This window comes from Chiroxiphia lanceolata, chromosome 5 (assembly GCF_009829145.1).
Source record: "Chiroxiphia lanceolata isolate bChiLan1 chromosome 5, bChiLan1.pri, whole genome shotgun sequence".
Classification (NCBI taxonomy): domain Eukaryota; kingdom Metazoa; phylum Chordata; class Aves; order Passeriformes; family Pipridae; genus Chiroxiphia; species Chiroxiphia lanceolata.
The window spans coordinates 40,352,345-40,364,930 of NC_045641.1; the positions used below are offsets into that span (position 1 = coordinate 40,352,345).

The window sequence follows — 12,586 nt, forward strand, 5'->3', positions numbered from 1 at the left end:
CAAAGAACACACTGCAAAACTAATTTTCTATTTAAGAGGTTAATTTGGGGAGGGTTAAGGCACTGGGAATTATATTGAGGTAGGTTTAACTCCGAAATTGCCGCTTCAGATCTGGCCAAAGGTGGAGATCTCCTAATATATTTTTCGGAGCTGAGTTCTTGTTCAGGAGCCTGAATAGATCAGTAAAATAGATCAGTGGTCCTACCACTATACATTCTTGCCTATTCTTTGTTTATAGATTTTTATGCTGGTAACTTTTTGTGGGACCTCTGTAAGATCATAATACATATAAATGGGCTCTGCAGCTGTGCTTAGTGCTTCCATGGAAAAGTGTTTCAAGGCTTATTGTAGAAAACAATCAGAGTCTGGAGAAAAGTAAGTAAGGGGTTACACTGATTTTAATGAAGTTTGATCTGGTAATCACATAGAAACTGAAAAAACCTGACTTTTTTTATGCTGAGTTGTTTTTAAATTACTACAAACAACAGTCACATCCACAGTTCAGTGAAGTTAAAGGAAAGCCTTCTGATCTCAGAAAACTTTATATGAGGCTTGGGAAAAGGCAGGGCCAGAGCAAACACACAAATCTTGGGCCCACCATTGGCTGGTGCTGTATCCATGTGAAGTATAAATATGTGTATTCGTTTTTCCCTTGTATCTTAGATATTCTAACATGATTTTACTTTGAAGCTGTGGTGATTCAAGCACTTCAGAAACACGGGGACTATAACATTTCTTTCTCTATGGATCAAGCAATTCTTCTGCTGCTTTTATTAAAATGTTTGTTTAAGGTAAGAAAAATACTCTGTGTTTTGAAGGTGGATAGCTATTCTAATTGAATGTTGAAAATAAGTGGTTTGTGATTTGGACTGTTTTTTTTTCCTGTTGTTTTAGCAGTCACAGGAGGCTCTCATTAGTGCTACTGAACATTCCCAACCTTCCTTCTATTTAAGTTGTTGGAAGCTCTTTTGAGATCCTTAGTCTCTTTTATTTCCTGCTGCTTTGGATTTAATGTTGTTCCCCAGAAGAAGTAACATCTTTAAGTAACCTTTTAAACAGGTATGGGGTAGAGTAAAAACTTTGGTGAGTTCAAGATCACCTCTGATAGTGGTAAAAAGCAGATCTTTGGGGAGGACTGTAAGAATATCATATGAGAATTATCTATACTGTTTTAGTTTCCCACCATTTGCAGCTTAAGGACTTCTTGAAATGGATGTATTTGCAGTGTATTTTGTTAACTTCAATGTAGTTCACTTCTGTGAACTTCTATGAACATGAATGGGCCTTCTCTGACACCCCTTGAAATTTTTATTACTTGTTTTAGCTTTGTCAGATAAACTATTTATTTTGTGAAGAACTGCCTTTTTTGGTTGTTGCTTACTTTGAATCTGGAGCATACCAGCTATGCTTCATCCTTTACAGTGCTTGTACTTGAAGAGCAAATGAAAATCAATCTCTGCTCAATTCTGGCTACTTAAGACCTCTGCTGTATTTTTCCTCAAGTGCCTCTTTTTCAGACTGAGAAGCCTACTTGAGTCTTGTGTTGAGAAGTAGTCGATAGCAGAAGTCAATAAGTGTTTGGGTTTTTTTAGGTTTCCTGGCTGACGTGTAGCTAAACTGAAAATAGATTTGAACCTTAGGTATTTGTGCTCAATTTAATAATATTTTTTTTTCTTTTTTAAATTGCTGAAGTCTTTGGACAAGGGCCTAAAAATTACTGACAAGGTGCTGAAAAAAAAAGGGACATTCTAAATCCCTCTCATTCGATATAAGTATGGAACAATCTCTGGGTACACTTGAAAATGTGGTTCTTGTCTTTTAGGTCTAAGGAGGTTTATTTATGTACAGTAAAATGGCATACATTATTTTTGATGGTGGAAAATTATTTTAAATGGTTAATTCAATTATTGCCAAATAATTGCCAGTAGATTGTTTACAGGGAACGCAAGTCAGCTATACACCCATTAATTAAAGCCTGCAACTTTTCGAGAAAAAATGTTCTCAAAACACTTGTGTGCATGCCATCAATACTAGTCTAGTGTGTCCGTTCATCCCGGTGGTTTTATGTAACCTCTTCTAAAGAATTTATAGAAGTTAAAGGCTTTATAACCTTTATAAAGTATATACTTCAAAAAGTATAATCCAAACTCTGAACACTAAATCTTGATAGATTTATAGTTACGTTAGTCTGTCATTAGTTAAAGGAAGTTATGGTAAGCTAAACTGAATTCCAGGGTATTTTAATTAAAAAAAAAGAGAAAAGCTGAATGTTTTTGCTTTTTATATGTATGGGTTTTTTGTTTGTTTGTTTTGTTTGGGGGGGGGGGGGTGTTGTACAGGGAAGATTACTTTACAGGACAACACAAAGTAATACAATAATAAAACTCCTAACTTTTATTTTAGTGTCCTAGGGGTTCCTATTTGATTTTTATTTCTGTTTAGTTTTTTTGAACTGGATTTTGAGTTCATTGCTAAATGATGGCATTTGTTATCTCAATTCATAAAGAAAATGAAAATGGAACTTAAAAGACAGAACTGCATCTTTTATAAATGCTAGTGATAGGGATTGGCATTGCATGTACCAATTTATCTGAATTTAAGAGGTGTGATTCAGATTATATTAGGTAGAAGAAGTCCATAATTTTCTGATTCCAAATGAAATTCAAATAGAGAAGGAACCTGTTTCTCTGATATGTTAATCCAAGTCTTTCAAAGGCAGGTAAAGTTATCAAAAAGGTAGTATCAAAAATACAGAAGACTTTTGTCTAGAATGAGTTGACCGCTGTAAGAATTTGAAACAGAATCACAAAATCACTCAGGTTGGAAAAGACCTCTGACATCATCAAGTCCAACCTATGACCCAACACCACCATACCAACTAGACCATGGAACTAAGTGCCACATCCAGTCTTAAGACTGTGCCCCCTTGTCCTATTGCTGGTTGCCTGGGAGAAGAACCTGACCCCCACCTGGCTACAACCTCCTTTCAGGGAGTTGTAGAGAGCAATAAGGTCTCCCCCGAGCATCCTCTTCTCCAGCCTGAACAACCGCAGCTCCCTCACCCTCTCCTCATAGGACTCCAATCCCTTCACCACCTTGTCGCCCTTTTTTGGACTCACTCCGGCACCTCAATGTCCTTCCTAAACTGAGGGGCCCAGAACTGCACACAGTACTCCAGGTATGGCCTCACCAGTGCTGAGTACAGGGGTAGAATCACTTCCCTGGTCCTGCTGGCCACACTGTTCCTGATACAGGCCAGGATGCCATTGGCTTTCTTGGCCACCTGGGTGCACTGCTGGCTCATGTTCAGCCTGCTGTCAGTCAGAATCCCCAGGTCCCTTTCTGCCTGGCTACTCTCCAGCCACTCTGTCCCCAGCCCGTAGCACTGCATGGGGTTGTTGTGGCCAAAACAAAATGAAGTTTGTACTGCCATGGCTAAATTGGATTGGTAGGGAGGTGTGTGTTTAATAAATTATTTCTTTACGTCTTGAACATTGTTGTTTCTTATTCTGAGACATTTGAAAATTGTGAAAGTGGTACCACTAAAGTCTTTAATGCATAATGGAAGAATAGGACGGAGACCTCCAGACTGTCTGTTGTAATTACAGCATATATGTTGCAAGTGGAATCTCTGACCTTGTTTCTAAAATGATGACAGATTTCTGTCGTATTTGGGTCAACTGACATGATTTGGCCACCTCTAGACAGGGAAAGAAAACTAGAACCTGTACCTGTAGAACTTGTAAAAAATGATGAAGCCTCTGTATGTCACACAGTAGAGCTGGTGATACTGGTCCATATAAAAACTGTTGCTAGCTGAAAAGCTATAGTTAAAACCAGTTAAAATTGACAGAATTCAATTATTTAGTTAGAGGTACATTTTCTGCATTTTCTACTAAGTTACATTCCTGTATGTTTGTGTTACAGGGTTCAGAGAGTCTCGTCTGTGACCAAGGGAAAACGCCTGCTAGAGCAGTTTTGATAGAGTGGACTGAATTGCCCAAAGGGGAGGATCCAGACTACTATATTGTGACATGCCAGCAAACAGATGCTTTCAGTCAAAAAGTAAATTTCATCAGTCTAAGCACTGAGTAGTTCCATATGTTTTTAAGCTGTAAATAACAGTAACTAGTAGCATTGTGTTTGATTGCTTTTTTTTTCTAATTCGAAATAGCAAATCAAGAGAAAGTTTTGAAAAATTTTACTGAATTTTGTAATTCATGTTGTTTATGTGCACTCTTACAGAGTCCTCCTTAAGCCAGTGGAACTTAAAAGACCTTCAAGTATTCTGTTGAATAAGGATAGATAGGCATATGTTCAAAATTAAGGATACAAAAGATCTTCAAGGAGAAAAACCCTTTGAATGAGGAGTCTAACTTCTCCAGGAGAGGCACAGACACTACTCCTACCTCTCTGTGGGAGGGTATTGTTCTTATTTTGAGTACAGGATGTTCTGGAACATAAGGAAAATAAGAGGATTTCAATATGAAGGTGTTTGTTAATAGTGTGATTTCTAAAAGGTTTTGTTTTAAAAATTGGGTATTTTGCAGTTTAAATGAAGCCTTAAGTTTGATATGCTGCAATATCAGCTGCCCTTTAAAAAACTTTATAGATAATTTATGAATTGCATTTTTATTACTTTCACTATATTCAGAAATTCTTTTAACTTGCAGATTGTAAGAAACATTTCTAAAGTTGAACAGGAACCTGTTAGTACTACAGTCCTGCTTGAGGAAAATAAGAAGTATGATATAACAATAGAATCTCTAAAGAATGGCCAAATCTTAAGTGTAAAATCATTTAAGACACGTAAGTAGAGTAGCACAAAAATATATTGGTATCTTTATAGTTAATCTAACACTGAAGATTAGAGAAGCAGGGGTTTAAATCTAGAGGTTAGTCATGTATTTAGAAACTTTGAATTGATGTATATTTTCAACTGTGAGGGATAGTAAGAATAATTTCATATAACATATTTGTTTAGTGTAACAATTCTGAAATATGGGACTGATGTAAAAGTTAATGAGACTTTTAAATACCATAGCTTTTGCTATGCTACAATAATTCTAGGAGAAAAGATTTATAAAAGAAGAACATGGAGAAAGTTACTTAAAGCCTGGCAATTTCATATCAACATAAGGTTGTGATTTTTTTTTTTTATAACTTAAAAAAATTAAATGTTTTTGTTTTTGCTTCATGACATTCCCACTTTAAAAAGAGTTAATTAGTAGCTTGAAGGCCTTAGCACTGTGACTCACTGGAACAGACTTTTAGTATAAGAATTTGTGAGTCTGGTCACTGAGCTTATAAAAATATCCTCTACAGCTGTAAATCTGTTTAGGACCATAAGTCCCACCAATTACTAAAATGAAAGGGCTTTCTAATCTTAATTTCATTAATTAAAATAGTTTATAGCATTACCTTTGTACACGTTACAAGCTCACACTAGCTTTGGAATACAGACTAGGATATGAATACAAACAACATAACTGGGAAAAATACACAGTTGAAAACATTGCAGCAGCTGTTGAATGCTGAAAGTACATTCAGCAAGCTACAGAAAATGGTTCATGGTTATGCTACTAATGTGTTACTGCACTGGACATCTATTACTTAACTGCTATTCTATAAAAGTATGTACTTTTACAGCTAAACACACCTTAAACCGTGGAGTTTTATTTCTTTTTACTTCAGACATAAGTTTATGTACCGTGACAATAATTAAACCATGACTTTTTTAATGAAACTACCTTTCTTCCCCTGCTGTGTATATCGCTTATCACTTCTCAAAAGGAAAACATAATAATGTTAATGGAACTCTGAGTTAATTATTCCTTTGTGGTAAAGACAGTGTCTATTTTTTCTTGTTATACTAGGTGGAATTTCAGAAAATTGCATCAAAACATTTGTAACAGCTACTACAGTGTCTTTTAACTGGAGTATGGTGACCAAAGAATTTTCAGTTTCTGTTTTACTGAATGGTACTTCTGAGATTATAAAAAGACCCAGTGGTTTCTTTGTATGGAGAAATTTGACACCTGCCACCTTATATACATTCAAGTTTAAATTTGAGCAATTACATCTTGAATTTGTAAATGTGTCTCAGTCACTGGATGTTCAAGCCGAAACAGGTATGTATTAGAGTTTCTTGTAGTCACAATGGATGCAAGTTAGTACTGCACATTTTCTAGATAAGTTAACAGTAAACTGTAAAATCCTGTATTCCATTTTACAGTTTATACTAGATATGGATTGTTTTAGTTCTGGAAAGTGGAAAGAAATTGAATGTTACTGACATAGAAAAGTTATTTCTACTTACTGTTTCTTAGTATTTTTAGTAGGAATAATTCGGATTTTTATGTGCAAATATTTTAAGCTAACTGTATTTTTGCAGTCTAAAATAGAGTCAAGGTAATGTTGAAGTTAAGAGTTGTAATTATTTGAGTGCATGTATTGAATTTGCTACATAATTTCAAGGAAAAAGCAATGAAAATCCTGAATTTGATAAGCATTTGGAACACTTTTTACAACATTCAAAATACTGCTGAATGGCTAGCCTAGCTGTGCTGTTTTGTTAGAAGTGCTGTAAAAGAGGCAGGATTCTGAGGATGTTACGGCTTAGTTGTGTAATTTTAATGTAATTTTAAACATGCTACTCTGATAATGCAACTTAAAATCTTTAAAATTAGAAAAAGAAAGAATAATATACAGTCGAAGTCAAGGGAATAATTATTTTCCTAAACTCAGGAAGCTATTAAAAGCAGGTTGTTTGTTAACGTCATTTTTAATGTTTAAAAAAATGAACCATTGGAAACTAAGTTTAAAGAATGATATTTTTTCTGGAGTAGGATTGAAAATTAGTGAATATCTTTCTTTCTTTTTTTTTCCCCCTTTTTTCCCCCCTTCACTGGCTTGTAGTTAATATTCTTCTAATTCAGTCAGATTTTTAAGACATTCAAGATTTTGAAGGACTGTTGACTCATAATTACTGAATATTTGGGGGGTTGAAATCATGAATTAATTAAATGCTATTGTCATCAAAATGTGTAATTATAAGAAATCTTGCACTGTACCACTAACATGAATGATACAGCATCTCTTTAAAATCCTGTCCTTCACCTGTAGGCACCTGTTCCCAAGGGTGGGTGGCATTCCAAAGCAGCTGCTATCGAATGGGTAAGGAGAGCAAGCCATGGAAATCAGCACAACAAACCTGTCAAACGTCTTCACAAGGGGCACATCTTCTTGACATAGGGAGTGAAGAAGAATATGGTTTTATGTTGTCACATCTCCAGAAAATTAGTCGAATAATCATGATATGGACAGGTCTTAATGACTTAAAGGTCAGTCTATTTTATCTTCTTTGCTATTACATATATGGAAGTAAGAACATTTTGATATGTAGAGCCCGATTGCTTGGAATAAAAGTTACTAAACAGTACATTGGTTATTTGTTTATATAGTTATTAGTAATGAGAAGAGGAATCATTATTTCTTCCTGTTTAGAAATACTGAAAATAGCTGTGGAAAAAAACATGTAGTTTATACATAACCTGTTTAACTTTTCTCTATTTTGTGTATGTGTACGTGTGTATTTCCCTGGGATATTGTTTTGCCTGTAGGTGGTGCTGTATTACCAGATTTTAAATCTTAGTCTACACAAACGTTACTTACTGTGGTTACCAAAGTCCGGGATTGGTTTGCTCAGTTTTGATGCAGGTCTGAAATGTTGAGTGTTGAGTTTAGGGACGTCAATCCAGAATAGATGCCGGATAGGCCAGTGGAGAAGGAATTGGAACAAGGTATTTCTTGTAAAAGGTTTCCTGTTCCTCATATTTGAGATATGAAGGTTCTTAATGCTGCATCTGCTGTTACAATATGATTCACTGTGGTGTGGTGTCTGATGGTGGTCTGATTTGGGGACAACTACAGACATAAATAAAAATATTGGGAAAGTGTTTAGAATGATGGAGGCATTTGCCAGAAAAGTGGGATCCAGTCTTCTGTAATTTGGTTTAGTGAAAACTTCTTTTAAGTATCAGGAGGTTGGGAGAGAGCCACTGTTTTTCAGTTTAAAAAAATCTGCACTTTTAAATTTAATTTTAATATTGTTTTGATCAAATTATTTAAAAAGAAATGCTGTGAAAACAGTAAAACCAAAGCAAACCTTATGTGTAAGAGCAAGAGTGGTGTCATACCACCTCAAAGACAGAAAAATATTTTTTACTGGCTGGGGCTACACAAGCAAGTCAGAGTAGGATAACATACAGACTGAAGAAACATAAATCTGTCTAGGTTTGTGGTTAGTGAAGCACTCTAACCATCCTGGTTAGTAAAGCACTATTAATATATGCATTTTACATGTAATATTATTTTGTATATGACACTGTAGAGTCGCTTCTCAAATGGCTGTAATTTTTACACCATAGTGATATTCATCATAATCAACTTGGTATTTTAGAAATATAGGTATTTGTAAGTGGCTGCCAGAAATAGATGTCTCATGGAAGCATAATATTTTGGTGTGTTGGAAAGAGTACTAAAAATCTGGGGGGTTTTGACTCTGATGACACAGAAAAGAGTTAATTACCAGTTTGGAATTTGACTGTTAGTCAACTGTTTAATCATTGCACACATTTTTATGTTTGTGGGAGTCAGTCAGTTAAATGAACTAGATGAGTACCATGTCTTAAGAATAGCAAGGGATAATAATAAAATGCTTGTTTTTCGAGCACTTCTTTCCTAATTATTTGTACTTAATTAGTGTGTTCAAGTACTGAATGAACATGTTTCATTCTGGTGTCATTGTTGTCATTTGTTCTCATTTTATGAGAACTCTAAATTGTACTTGCATCAAATTGTACTTACCTCAGGAACTCAAAGATCATGGGACATACACCAGGAGTTGCAGGATTTGTTTAAAATATGAGATAAAAAATACAGATTAAATTATTTTTCTTTCTCATTCATATTTGAAGCACTAGGGAGTTAAATTTCTGTTTTCAGGTGTTTTTCTCTCTAAGTACCCATGGGACTTGAAATATTTAATGAGAAGTTGAGGCTATAACCTACTCAGAAGATTTCAGCAGCCTTCAGTGCCAAGCACTGTGACACTGATAAAAATTAGTGACGTTGTGAGCAACATTAGTTCTGTAGCATTTCTATTCTCACAGTGTCTCCTTCTTTAACCCTACTTTGATCTGTATCTGAATTAAAACCATTCCTGATGAGGCTGAACATTCTTGTGAAAAGCAACAGAGACCCTGGAGATGTAGGTCTCTGCCTTGGATAAGAATGAATGTAATACTTTGGTGGTACCCTCATGTCCCTCCTGACATATTGTGCAGTTCTTCAGAGCTAGGAAGTGGTAAAGGTAGCCAAAGATTGTTCACTGAGGTTTCTCTTACAGACCTTGCTGCAGAGGTTTGCATCATAGTAGTATCTTGTGATTTCCTGTGCCTGTTGTTAACTCCGGTGACCAAGACCAGTATAAAAAAATTTTGATCTATAGAGCATTTCTGAAATGACAGAGTATACCCACAAGTCCTCCTGAAAGTCAAGTTGAATTATTTCATACCACTGAAAATCTTCTTTGCTTCTTTGTGATTGATATCACAATATTTCATTTGATTTTTTTTTTCAACACAAATTAATTGAAGAAATAGTCTCAGTCTCAACAAACACGAGTTTTTATTGTTTTCTCAGAGCAATGGAAAAAAATCCTTTTTTCTCCTCCTCCTCCCCACTTTTGAACATCTTTAATAAAAGAGTAAACAACAGAAGACTTAAAATGATGGTGGTACCTCAACTTTTCTCCATTACAGTACTTAAAGCATTTACTTAGGCTGTAGGACCACGGACTTGCTATGCCTGAAAGCACTTTATGCAAGTTTACCACCTGAGAGTGCCCCAATGCCATGCAGAAATGTGCTGGGTTTTCTATTAATCCCCTGTAGATGTTAGTATATGTTAGTGCAGTGCAGACTGAAACCTGTCTCCCACTAGAGGGATCTGTGTTGCAGTGCTGTAAGCATATTCTACAGGTAGCTTTCCTCCAAAATATCATGTTGCCCCAGTCTAGTACCTGTAGAGCTCTCCTAGAAAAACTGAAAGCTCCTCAAAGGTAAGAAACTTGGAGGGAAGTGTGAGTGTGTCCTAAATGCTGAGCAACCAGCAAACAGGAGAAAGGAGAAAGTAACATTTTCTCATCCAGTTGTGAATCTAGCCATGTTTTTTTTTCAGCTAAATATTTTTGCCTTCAGACAGGATTTATGATTATTTTACGCTGTTTTGTTGTTGTTTTTTTTTTTAAAGTGAATGACATTTTTAGACAATTATCCATACGAGATTATTAAATTATTTGATTAATAGTGATTTTTAAAGGCTTGTTTGTAATGATGAAACATACTCATGTGGCTTATATTATGTTATGTTATTAGCTTGTAATCTTTTGTAATAGAAGAGATAGAATTTTACACTGAAACATTTACTTTATTCCTATATAATTAATTTGTATAAATGAAGTACGTAAGTTTTGTATGTTTAGGAAATATGCTTGCAATGAGAGAAGCCTTAATAATTCATCATTGTAATCTAAAAATACATGTTTTTCTAATATTTTTTTGAATCCAGGAAGAAGGTCAGCTCTTGTGGACAGATGGATCTCCTTATCTTCTAAAAGCTGGCATCTCATCTTTGTCAATGATACCAGAAAACCAAACTGACTGCTATGCCCTTCAGAGAGATCCTACTGGTCCAGATTATTTCTTCACAGGATTTTTCTGCTATGTACAGCTGCCATATATTTGTGAATATGAATGTAACTATATTTTTTCAATCTTTTGCATTTGTTTTTAAAAACCTTCCCCTGATTGCATTTATATTTGAAGATACAAATCTATATATATAAAAGGTTTTAATGAATTTTTTTTTCACTTTTGTTTTTCTTTTTCAGTACCTTTAGTACCAGAGAACATCACGTTTAGTGTGCATGATGTCAAGACAACTGAAGCTGCATTTATGTGGAGTGATATGGGCATGTGGCTTAAGTCAGGCTTTGCACTTGTAATCAAGTACTATTTTGATCAGGGGAAACCATACATTCTGAACTTGCCTGTTAATACAACTCAAACAAAAATTGTGCACTTGTCTCCTGGCCTTCGCTATAGTTTTTTATTAGCAGCAAGGAACTCAGAAGGAGCACAGTCTATCTTAAGTTCAATTCTGAACGTAGAAACAAGTAAGTAACAAAAATAAATAGCAGTAATAACCAGATAATCATACACTTTTTATATTTTTTTCCTTTAATTAAACAAGTTCCTGTGTTGATATTTTGTCTGAAAACATAAGTAAATCTGAACATGAATTCTGATCCAGTATTTACCAGCTTGTAGAGTGGATTCCAAAAACTTCATTTAGGTTTGTGCTAAAATCCTTTCTTGGGATTGATTAAGAAAAGCTCGGAGTTTTCAGTGGCTGCAAGAACAAAGCCATACAAATTCTGTTTCTGTGAAGTATATTTTAAAATCTCATTATTACAATAATTTTACTCACAGAGTTTCTACTGATGTCCAAAGGTAAAGCTGGATGTCAGAGTAGCAGTAAAGTATTTTTTGGCTATGCTGGTAAAATTCAGAAACATATTTTCAAATCTGAAGTAAAAGATTATGTCAGAACAAGCAGAGGTATCCCTGTTTATCTGCAGTTAAGATTAAGATGATCCCTATGGTTTAAAAATCCATTGTATTTTGACCTACTGCGTGATGCAACGTCCTAAGTAAAATTCATTCACAATTAACTTGCATTCTCGTAAAGTCTAGCTGAATGAAGCCAAATGAAACCTACCAGTTGGTAGAGATGAAAAATGCCTTTTCACATAAAGGTGATCAAGTGGAGATGTCCTGTTTTGGTGATGCTGGGGAAGTTTTCTCATTTTCAGAAGTTAAAGAAAACGTACTGCCCTAATGTTTTTACCAGTCCTGGCAAGGCAGTTCAAATATAGATAGAGGTCTATTTTCTTAGAGTTAGAATAAAATACAGGTTAATCTTTAGGTGAAAGAAGCTATTCTTTTCCTCCATCATATACGTTTTGTACAGTTCACTCCCTCCTCTGGGCTTTAGTGCACTTGGAAGTTCTGTCATATCCTGTGCCTACCAAACTCTCTTCTCTCTTTGGTTTCTGTTTAAAAGACCTTGTAATGCAAGTTGCCTCTATAATGAAGAAAATATATTCCTGCTTTCTCCTATGCAAAGCAACTATAAGAGGTGGGCTTGTGTGAACTTAGTGAAGCTCAACAAGGCCAAGGGCAAGGTTCTGCACCTGGATTGGGGCAATCCCAAGCACAAATACAGGCTGGGCAGAGAATGGATCAAGACTAGCCCTAGGCAGAAAGACTGGGGAGTCTTTGTGGATGAAAAGCTCAATATGACTTTGCAATGTGCACTTGCAGCCCTGAAAGCCAACTGCACCCTGGACTGCATCAAAAAAAGAGTGGCCAGCATACCAAAAGAGATGACTCCGCCCCTCAACTCTGATCTTGTGAGAGACCCCACCTGGGTCTCTTGTGAGAGACCCCACTGTGTCCAG

At 35.5% G+C, this 12,586-nt stretch overlaps 1 protein-coding gene across 1 annotated transcript in view; it reads left to right on the forward strand.

The window, feature by feature from the left end:
* The first annotated feature begins 670 nt into the window (after positions 1-670).
* The window catches only part of PTPRQ (protein tyrosine phosphatase receptor type Q), a 131,462-nt gene continuing 119,546 nt past the window's right edge, over positions 671-12,586 (forward strand). Inside the window, exons 1-7 of the mRNA XM_032689172.1 lie at positions 671-791; positions 3,928-4,065; positions 4,674-4,809; positions 5,877-6,131; positions 7,126-7,343; positions 10,633-10,819; positions 10,955-11,239. Of these exons, the coding sequence (XP_032545063.1) occupies positions 744-791; positions 3,928-4,065; positions 4,674-4,809; positions 5,877-6,131; positions 7,126-7,343; positions 10,633-10,819; positions 10,955-11,239 (1,267 nt within the window). The 5' untranslated portion in view covers positions 671-743. The remainder of the gene's footprint in view (positions 792-3,927; positions 4,066-4,673; positions 4,810-5,876; positions 6,132-7,125; positions 7,344-10,632; positions 10,820-10,954; positions 11,240-12,586) is intronic.